The sequence below is a fragment of the Halichondria panicea genome, chromosome 4 (assembly GCF_963675165.1).
Source record: "Halichondria panicea chromosome 4, odHalPani1.1, whole genome shotgun sequence".
Classification (NCBI taxonomy): domain Eukaryota; kingdom Metazoa; phylum Porifera; class Demospongiae; order Suberitida; family Halichondriidae; genus Halichondria; species Halichondria panicea.
In genome coordinates, this window is record NC_087380.1 from 3,117,019 (window position 1) to 3,127,417 (window position 10,399).

Genomic DNA, 10,399 nt, shown 5'->3' on the forward strand with positions numbered 1-10,399 from the left:
CATTGACATCACTAAGGCAGTACGAAAGAGTGACATTCCCTTAAAGAACATTGTAAGGCTGGCTATCTTATCTGTTACAAATCCACAACCATGCAGTACGACCTATCGAACAGCAATCACTAGCTGGTATGAAGAGTCTGAGTGCTGTTGAGCATGTTGAGTTAATAAGTAGAATCCAGAGTGGAGTGACCACCACTAGGTTGCAGTATATAACCGGTCCAGTGGTCATTGCTTCAATGTACGAGGAGGATGGGTGTGAATAACTGTACATCTTAACCAATTTCGTGTCTGACACATCCTCTGGAACTACCTACCTATAATTATATCTACGTCTGTAACCATGCATGGATGGTTTTTCGCCAGAACTCGTAAAGCTACTGGAATGTGGAGCTCCAGTGAACATAACTTGCCTGTGAATGTGAGTGTGACCTACACAGCTTCATCATTTCTCTCCTGCAGTCATTATCCTGTCCACTGGAGGCACGTCTATACACTGACAACGCACTCAAAGGAGGTGTATATAGGGTGAGTTGATAACTGTGTTGGTGTTGCAGACTGTGTAAATGTAAACGTACTTTGAGAGAGTTTTAAATTCCTTTCAGTTTCTAAACTAACAACAGTTCAACAAGTACACTGATTGTACCATGCAATAGACCTACAGTTGTACTGAGAGTGTTGCTAGCTTTCTCTGTTGTAAGGAATATTGTGTTCCTGATATACGTATAGCTGTAAGGAAACACTGGACAGAATGGCTACTGTAAATCTATTTCTCTGCTGTATGCTGGGAAGTGTTTCTCTTGTGTATGGGCAGCCTTTGTGTGAGTTGATAAGTATTGATTGTTTCAGTGACTGTACATGTCTTGTGCAAAAACACCAAATGTAACAAGAGAACGTGGCTAGAAGCCTATAGAAGCTGTTAGTTTTTGTCGCATTGCAACCGTTGAGCAGTTACAGCTGGAACAGACACACACACACACACAGTCAGCTTTACGGTGATTACACACATTACGGTGATTACGGTGATTACATAAATTACAGTGATCACACTCATTACGGTGATTACATACATTACAGTGATTACATACATTACAGTGATTACATACATTACGGTGATTACACACATTACGGTGATTACATACATTACGGTGATTACATACATTACAGTGATTACACACATTACGGTGATTACATACATTACAGTGATTACACACATTATGGTGATTACATACATTACGGTGATTACACCCATTTCGGTGAATACACGATTAATGACTCATTACAATGACATTACTGCTTTCTCCTAGTGCTTTCACTTTCTAGATACACTTTACATGAGCCCACTACCGTCAGCTTTACCGTATCTCTCGTGCGGCTATGCCTCGAGGCATAATTAGAGCTCTTCCAATCTTGCACAGTCAGCAGGGTTTAAACCTCCTGTGGATAGACTAGACTACTTAATACTGGCTAGTTTTAGCCTGAGCTATAATAATTGCCCTGAATGGTAACTATACTAAACATTCAATTCATGAGATTGTGTGTGTGTGACGAGCTGTCTGAAACTATAGAGAATCTGAAAACAGAACAAGCCTTTGTTTCATAAAATTGTCTGACTACAAAGAGCCGGCAGATTAGCACAAAATATTCATTTAGAGTAGGTCACCAAACCCCGTCAGACATAAAAGCAGTCTACATCGTCGTGTATACTGCTCGTACAAAACAAGATTGATTCAAACTAATTTCACACTCTATATAGTAATTATAGGCCATGTATAACAACTATAAAACCAGCGAAAACCTGGATAGACCATTGGAAAAAACTGCCAAATAATTTGAGAACGTACTGATCCCTGTTTTGCCCAACTACATAGCTGACACAAACTGGAGACCACTCCCTTTTTACCTTTGGAAAGGGACTGGTACGCTACTTAGGGCCCGAGATCACTATATCTACTACTAGCTAGCTTAGGGCCAATAATATTCACCATTTGCTGCATAGAAACCAGCCACTTCCTGCATACAGCGCATAGACACGAAAAAAGATTATTGTTTTGTGGTGGCTGGATAATGGGTTGTATATACAGAATGTGGGTGCTACGCCCTGGTACAGGCCCGTATCCACGGGATGTAAACAGGACGTTCACGGGCCCGTAATCGTTCGTTTACAACTAACGGCCTGAAACGGACCCATAGATTTTAATGAAAACTACATTGTTGGTCTACATGCTTCTATATAATACCCTTGTCATTCACTAAGCCGCAAAAATTATTTCGTAACATAATACATGTACGAAGCATAATTATATAACACTCTAGATTGAAGAAAACATGCCGATAGGCATTAGCAGAGAGCAGCTTGCAACATTCAGTGATGACTCAGAGTTGGTCAAATGCTGTTATTTTAATTTTCTTCTCCTATATCTATATACTCTTGTTGTGTTTAATTGTATATCCTATCATTGGCTTGATTTACGTACACATAATGCATAGTTCAAATCCTCACTGGACCAAAAGCCCTCGTCTCCTCCAGTGGGAGCGTGATTGAAGGATCAGTGATCCAGATCTACTGTACTGTAGAGGATGACACCACTGCCACTTTCACATGGACTCTCAATGGAAGCTCTCTGAGGAACGATCCACCTCACATTCGTATCAGAGAAGACAATCGCCCTGAACGCTCAAAATCATTGCTCACTGATGACTCCACATGTGTTCTCACTGTGGACAACTTCAGAGCCTCTGACAATGGAGTCTATCAGTGCACTGCTACTAGTGGAGCTACTTCTGGCAATGGAGCGGCTGTCACATTAACAGGTATAAACGAATGTATTACAAATAATTGCTTGTTTACTAGCTATCTGTTCAGAGTACATTTATCTATAGCTGTGTCATCTACTGGTGATGGAACATTGATGTTGACTGATCAACCCTCTCTCAATGAACCTGTTGACCTCAGTGCTTCCCTCAATGATAACCGCACTGGGATAGCTCTTGGTGGCACTGTCGATGGTTCTCTACTGACATGCACTGCTGGACATCAAGGTGATGGAGTGATGAACTACCCCGCCCCCTCTGTGGTGTGGGTGAGGAGCGGACAAGTTGTTGAATCACGAATCACCATTGCAATGATCAATAGACGAGTTACCAGTTCTCTGACTATCACTAACTTTGGACTGCCTGATGCAGGAGTGTACCAGTGTGTCTTCACTGATGACAGTGATGGTGGGGAGGTCATCACATCAGTACCTTATCAATTGGATACAGGTAAGTGTATTATTTTGCTACTCTCTCACTCATTTGCTTCATGCAGGTACTACCATTCGTATTGAGAGGGTCTCTCCTGAGGTCATTATTTTACGTCCTCCCGAGAAGCTGGTCATTGAAGTGAGGGTGTCAGGAGAATATGAAGTGTTGTTCTGGCGCAAAACGACTATAAGGACTTTCATACCTGGTCAAATGCTTCCTCAAGAGTTTCCTAATTATTTTGAGACATTTGTACGAGACAACACCACAGCTGAGGATGAGGGGTTCTACATTGTTCAACCTCAACTTAAGCCTGGAAAAACTCAAACTCATACCATCACACCAACTGGTGGTGTTGATTTTGGGGTTATTGCGCCAGGTACAGCAATGATATCGTTATGAACCAACTCATTATGTGCTTTTCTAATTTTACAGTTGATGCCATCACAACATCTCTCAATATTTCTACTGTTGTGATTCCCGAGGGAGGCAGTGCAGACATCTCCTGTAGATCAGTGGGAGCTCCCGTTCCTAGTATCACATGGAAGGTCAACAACCAGACCACTGAATTTAAGCAGACAGACACAGAGACACCATTTATAGCTGCACTGACTGGAACTATTGGAAACAGAGGTTTTGACGTATCTCCTGGTAGCATTGAGTCATCCCTCCATATTGTGAGTGCCACATACCCTGATCATGATGGAGTGTACACTTGTATTGGAAGCAACTCTGAGGACCTCAGCAGCAGTACCTTCGTCACTGTGCAAGTTAATGGTTAGTTAAGTCAGTGTACATTAGACACTGTTTTGGAGGTATCTATGAGATTTAGAACGGTCTATAGCTATAGGATTTAGAAGCCCAAAGGCACCAATTTAGTATCCCGAGCATAGCGAGGGCACTACAAAAGTGGCTGAAGGCTTCTAAATCACATGGAGTGAGTCAGGACATTGACAAAACAGTGTCTAGATACTACTAGTGCGTATGTGCAAACCTTGCCTCGAAGCTAAACTATAAAATATAGTAAGTTAATTTACTTTGCTTGACAACGAAATACTAAGTAAGTTGCAGGTGTACTAAGTCCCATAGTATATAATCAGGGGCGGATCTAGCAAGTAGCAGAGGGTGCTCAAGCCACGGGGCCCCCCTGACCTTACAGTGGTTGATTCATAAACATAAGTGAGTGGGAGGCTTTACCCGCCTTATGCAGCTAGTTAGCAAGTTTTTCCTTTACTACAAGCTTTTATATTCACTTATCACTATAGTAGTTCTCCTAAGTCCTAGCGAAGCACTGTTTGTGCAAGTCTAGTTACTAAAAGGCGATAAACCTCCAGCGCATGTTGACCTTTTTTTAGGTGAAATCTAAAGTCTTAATGAGCATGAAGACTGTTTTGTGGGATTAACGACCTTTTTCTTAGGTAAAATGCAGAGTTCTCGCCCGCTTGAGCCCTGCCTTGCCACTGTAACCCCCCTTACAAGAATCCTAGATCCACCACTGGTATATACTCCTCTGAGGTACTTTTCCCATGTACTTCTCTACTTCCCATGTAGATCTTATTAACTAGTAACTATAACTTATATACCACATTTATATCCCGTTGCTTGTTGCTATTAAAGTGCCATATGCAACATAATGCACTAACCACAAAACGCCCCTCTGGCATTAGACCGACATAATAATAACATGCTGTTAATATTCAGCACTTTTAAAATTGTCTAAAGTTCATTTAGTGGAAGATTCTGTGTTCCTATCTATAGTCGCATGATGCATGGCTTATAGATAAGTACTTCAATTCTGCTTCGCAATAAGCATTTAGAAGCGGCTCTTTTTGCTGGGGTTTTGAGCTGTGTTGCAGGAGAGCTTCTTAGGCTTGGTTGTGAGGTAGACCATCGAGCAGCAGTGGTGGGTGGAGCTGTTTTTGCAGCATGTCAAGCCATTCGTTAATTGATCCATGCCAAATCTTATGTGCTGCAGACATTATCGTCTAGAAGAAATGAAGCTGTGTCTAGGATTGTCTCTGTCATTTCTATGTTACTAAGACAGTGTTATGTTGCTATGCCCTCGAGATATATATATATATATATAACATGTGCTCTCGGGATGCATGGCATATATCCCTCGTGCCAATGTTATAACTATAGCTTATGTCACCACTAATAGATCTCATTGGTAACTGAACAGCTGTACGATACATAGAAAAATAACATACAGCCCCAGGCATGCACTCAAGTTTTTTCAACAGAAAGGAGCCATGTTTGACTGTATACTAAGACTCCAAAGCAACGGCAGAAACACTGAAGCTGCTCTCCAACAAGATGCTAAGCCTCCATGGGTCCATGGGCATGGTTTTATCCAAGAAGAATTTGTAAATGCAGCAAGGGACGTCGAATGCACGACACTTAGATCAAGCTGAGCATCTCAGGGGCGGATCTAGCTGCTGCGCAGGTAGCAGAGGGTGCTCAAGCACCCCCCTGACCTTGGACAAATAATTATCTTTGTCTCACTAGCTCATTGACTGTGGAAGTCACTCTCAGACTTGGTACTAGCTAGCTGAGTAGCTGCATGTAGACCTATCTATTACGGTAGTGTCTTTTAAAATTAAGCTATGATAAAAGCTTGACTGTACTGTACTGTACTGTACTGTACTGTACTGCGGTGCATCAGACTAGACTCGCTGCACTAGACTCGACAAGTAAATACAGAGTACAAGGAACCTCTGCAATACAAACCACACCTAATAAATGTCACCTGCACCCACCGGAAATGACGTCAAAGGGGCGTAACTCTTGATTTTCGCGCGCTACTGCGCAGAATGCTCCTCCTCTTTTACTCAGCACCTACCTACCACTTTTTTTAGATCCACCACTGGCATCTGTATAGGAGTCGATGTGTTACTCAACTAGCTTTTTGCAGTATGCATCGTGTATTGAATTGTTGCTAGGGCTTTTATAGTGATGCGGTCACATGGTATAAGTCAGATATACCACACCCCTACACTGTGCTATAGCTGTACACATAGGTATTTCTATACCCCGTGTGTGCTCAGTTCGCAGCAGGGTCTGTGTGTCGGTTTGTGTGTGTGTGTGGACACAAAAATGAGCTGTTTGAGCGAACTAGACTTACCTTAATGTTACTATTATAAACGGGTAGTAATTTTAGCGCTTTCAAATTTTTCTCTGTTTTTGGAGTCAGATACAGATGAAAAAAGGGCTAGCTTGCTTAGCATACTCTCAAAAGTACATTACATTATACGAAAGTACATACATTTTTTTATTTTTTATGAGATTCATAATTTTTTTATTGCGTTTTTATAGCACGTACTTAATTTAGTGTTAATTACAAATTCGCTAAAATTTGTTAAAATTAGTACCCGTTTATAAATAAGGTAACTTAAGCTTTAACTGCTAATGAGACAATAGTTGAGGCTAGTCTAGTTATAGTTGAAACTTGTAGGAGATCTTCGAAGGTGACAAAAACACTGTTTTTTAATCGATCTATAAATCGGTGCTTTATAGATTCACGATCATTCCCATGATGATAATCTTATAATAAGGTCATTACGGTAAAAAGTTTTGTATTTGTTTTGCCGCTGTGCGCGTACAATGAAGCTCAATGCACGGGGTGAAATGCTATGAGCATCTTGTTCATTTAAGCTTGATGCATGCAGCTGTTCCTGAAGTGGAAACTACAGCTACTGAGACTCTTGTGTACATCGGAAGTGATATCACCATCACCTGTTCTGTGCGGAGGGGAAATCCCTTTAATTACATCTTCACCATTACTAATACTGACACTGGCAGTACAACAACTGGACCCAACCGCACTCTGACAAGCATTCATATGTCTGATCTTGGTACCTATCGCTGTGATGTCACTAATGATGCTGGAACTGGGAGCAGTATTGTGACTATAGAGCTGGGAGGTAAGTATGTATATAGCAGAATTTACTTTAGAAATCAAAGTGAATTTGGGGAGCTCTAGCTGTCTACATGCGTATATGTTCATATCATTACAGGCAACATAATGTAACATAGCCTCGAGTCCAGGCCGAGTTGTTTCAAGCTAGGCCGTAAACTTCGTTCTATTAAAAAAAAATCGGCCTGGGACCGAGGCTAAATGTAACACAGACTATAAATTACTAAATTGGGTATAACTCATTTACAGATATCAGTTGCCCTGGTTTTGATATTGAGAATGGGATTATTATCTACTCTGGTGACACAACAGAGCCTCACATTTATGGAACAACAACTAATTATCAGTGTGACACTGGGTATGAAATAACGAATGGAGACAGAGTGAGGACATGTACTGGCGATGGTAGTAGTTCAGTGGGAGAGTGGAGTGGAACTGTGTCAGCTTGTTCGGGTAAACATGACGTATAACTATCAGATATAAATTTCTACCAATAAACAGTTGTGGATTGTGGACAACCTACTCCTCCCAGTGATGGAGAAGTTAGCTTGCCTGCTGGCACTACATTCAGTAGCGTGGCACACTACAGCTGCCATTCCTGCTATCGGCGTGTAGGAGTTTCATTACAGATTTGTGCAGGAAATGGACTGTGGACCCCAGCTCAACCAACCTGTGAAAGTAAGTAGATTTGAACATGTTAAGAGGGTATGTTAATGGTATAGGTATGAAACAATTATTCATGTGCTCTTTCGTAATTATTTGCAGTTCTTGATTGCGATCGACCTCCAGATCTTGACAATGGAAAAATCACAACACCTTACACAACAACCTGTGGCAGTCTGGTCACCTACAACTGTGACAGAGGCTATCTACTGGAGGGAGTGAGCTCACGTACCTGTCAGACTAATGAAGAGTGGTCCAATGGAACAGCACTGTGCAATCGTATGCTAACAATACCGTATAGCTCTGTATTTTCAAGAAACTATATAAAATTGAGCAGATGATTAAAAAATATTTTTCGCTTTTATTTTCGAGGATAGAGGTTCAATGACCACACCCCTAGAGTAGAGGTCTTTACAATACCAAAAGTAAACATTAATTGTTGCAGGAACTATAGTAAGAGGTCAATCTGCAAAGTGTCGAAATTTTATTGCCTCGAAAATAAAGCGCTATACAGTGTAGGATGTTAGCTATAGCAAGTTATTTTACATTCACATGCAGCTATTGACTGTGGCAGCTTGAGTAGTCCTGACAATGGTGGTGTAGTAATGTTGTCTGGCTCTACCTTCATGAGCAGAGCTACCTACTCTTGCAACAGTGGGTACCTACTGAGAGGTCCTGCAGAACTGACTTGTGGTCCTACTGGACTATGGTCCCCATATCCACGTGCACCTAGCTGTGAACGTGAGTGCATGATCGTAATGATTAGTTTACGACTAACATCACGCTAATTGCTTTCAGCTGTGGACTGTGGTGCATTGATGAATCCTACTAATGGACGAGTGGACTCATTGTCTGGAACCACTTTCATGAATAGAGCTACCTATACTTGTAGCATAGGCCATAATCTTGTGGGAACCAGCTCAAGAATGTGTTTAGCAAATAGCAATTGGAGTTATGTACAGCCAACTTGTAAAGGTACAATTAAGCTTAAGAATGTCTTAGTGGAGTTATAACAACATTCCACTGAACAGTTGTAGACTGTGGAGCACTTGAATACCCCACAAATGGACAAGTTGTGATATTGCAGGGAACCACTTTTGACCAACCAGCTGTGTACTCTTGCAATGAGGGGTACACACTAAATGGAGATGCCAGACGTACTTGCACTGCTAGTGGGCATTGGTTAGGATCAGCCCCATCATGTGATCGTGAGTGGTTATCGCTAGTTGCCATTGTATTGCAATAATTGTCCTATGTAGCCGTGGATTGTGGTATTCTTGAGGCTCCAGCCAATGGTAATGTAGCCACATCTCAAGACACTCACTTTATGGATACTGCCTTGTACAGTTGTGCCCCAGGCTTCAACCTCACTGGATGCCCCTCAGCAGTGTGTCAGTCCAATGGTACCTGGTCATGTGACCCTCCCTTCTGTGCCGGTAAGCCTGTTGAGCCAGGCTAATAAATTAGGGTGTTTACTAATTTATATAGACAATACAATGATCCAACTCAAGTTCGGCCCAACTCGCTATTGTGTGGAGTGGACTGTAAGTCACCTGGTCCATTCATTTTATCTATACTTATTGTTTGCTGATATCCAGTTACAAGCTTTTTCAAATATCTTCACCCTCATTTATCATACTCACGTTACTAGTTCCCCATACAATTTCTTTTAAGGATGGTGACATATTTATAGCTCATAATGGTAACTCTTTTTTCTTGTAGGATGAGAAGGTTAAATTGATGTACAGGATCATGCACATTGCCATCACCAAGGCAGTAGGAAAGAGTGGACATGACATTCCCATGAACAACATTCAACCTGGCTACTTTGTATGTTACAAATCCACAACAAGGACGACCTATCGAACCACGATCACTGGTACGAAGAGTTTGAGTGCTGTCGAGTATGCTGAGTTAATTAGCGAGTGGGTGGAGTCTGGAGTGACCACCAGGGTGCTTTGGTACGCTATCAAGATGGACAAGGCCTGTCCAGTGGTCATTGCCTCCATGGACAAGGATGAGTGTGAATAACTCTACCAAGTACCTAGCTAGCTATATATAGAGAAACTTTTAACATGTTTGTTAGCCGAAAGCTTTACTTAGTTGCGTCTAAGGATATTGAGGAGATCAATGTAGATCTACTACTGATATGAGTTGATGATTTCTTGTATGTTTAGGTTTAGTGTGTGGATTACGTTTGCAGGTACTTCAGATAGGGACCTAGCCGTGGTTTATGGCATACTATTTGTTTTAAAAGTATGCACCACAAAAAATGGGTGATTAGAGTGGCGCTAATTTTGTGTTTCTAATGGCGATAAACTGCAGAATGTACTTAGAGCAAAGTTTGTGGTAGTGTTCAGTGAGGTCCTGTAGAGCCTTCTCATGAGCTCGAGCATCCTCCATGTGGTTTGGACTACCCCCACGAGGTCGTATGGGAGAATCACTGGCTATGACATCAAGTTCATTCCTCAAAGATCTGGTTCAGATTTGGTAGTGTCTAAAGGAAGAAGAAAGCTTTTCCACGCCGTTGGAGATGATACCAGGCTCATCAGTATACTGATAACTTCATGGTCCAGGTGT

The 10,399-nt window shown here is 41.6% G+C and overlaps 1 protein-coding gene across 2 annotated transcripts; it reads left to right on the forward strand.

Annotated features, from left to right (window-relative positions):
* Positions 1-631: 631 nt before the first annotated feature.
* Positions 632-9,997, forward strand: LOC135335320 (uncharacterized). 2 transcript variants are annotated; one of them, XM_064530782.1, is made up of 16 exons: positions 632-818; positions 2,488-2,811; positions 2,881-3,261; positions 3,308-3,619; positions 3,676-4,017; positions 6,909-7,163; positions 7,406-7,609; positions 7,658-7,834; positions 7,922-8,098; positions 8,378-8,560; positions 8,618-8,794; positions 8,851-9,027; positions 9,079-9,114; positions 9,167-9,255; positions 9,308-9,363; positions 9,542-9,684. In XM_064530782.1, exons 1-15 carry the CDS (start codon positions 749-751, stop codon positions 9,317-9,319), a joined length of 2,916 nt encoding a protein of 971 aa, XP_064386852.1. In that variant the 5' UTR covers positions 632-748; the 3' UTR covers positions 9,320-9,363; positions 9,542-9,684. The 2 variants fall into 2 exon arrangements, with proteins under 2 accessions (XP_064386852.1, XP_064386851.1); XM_064530781.1 differs by having other exon boundaries at positions 9,079-9,255; positions 9,542-9,997.
* The last annotated feature ends 402 nt before the right edge of the window (positions 9,998-10,399 follow it).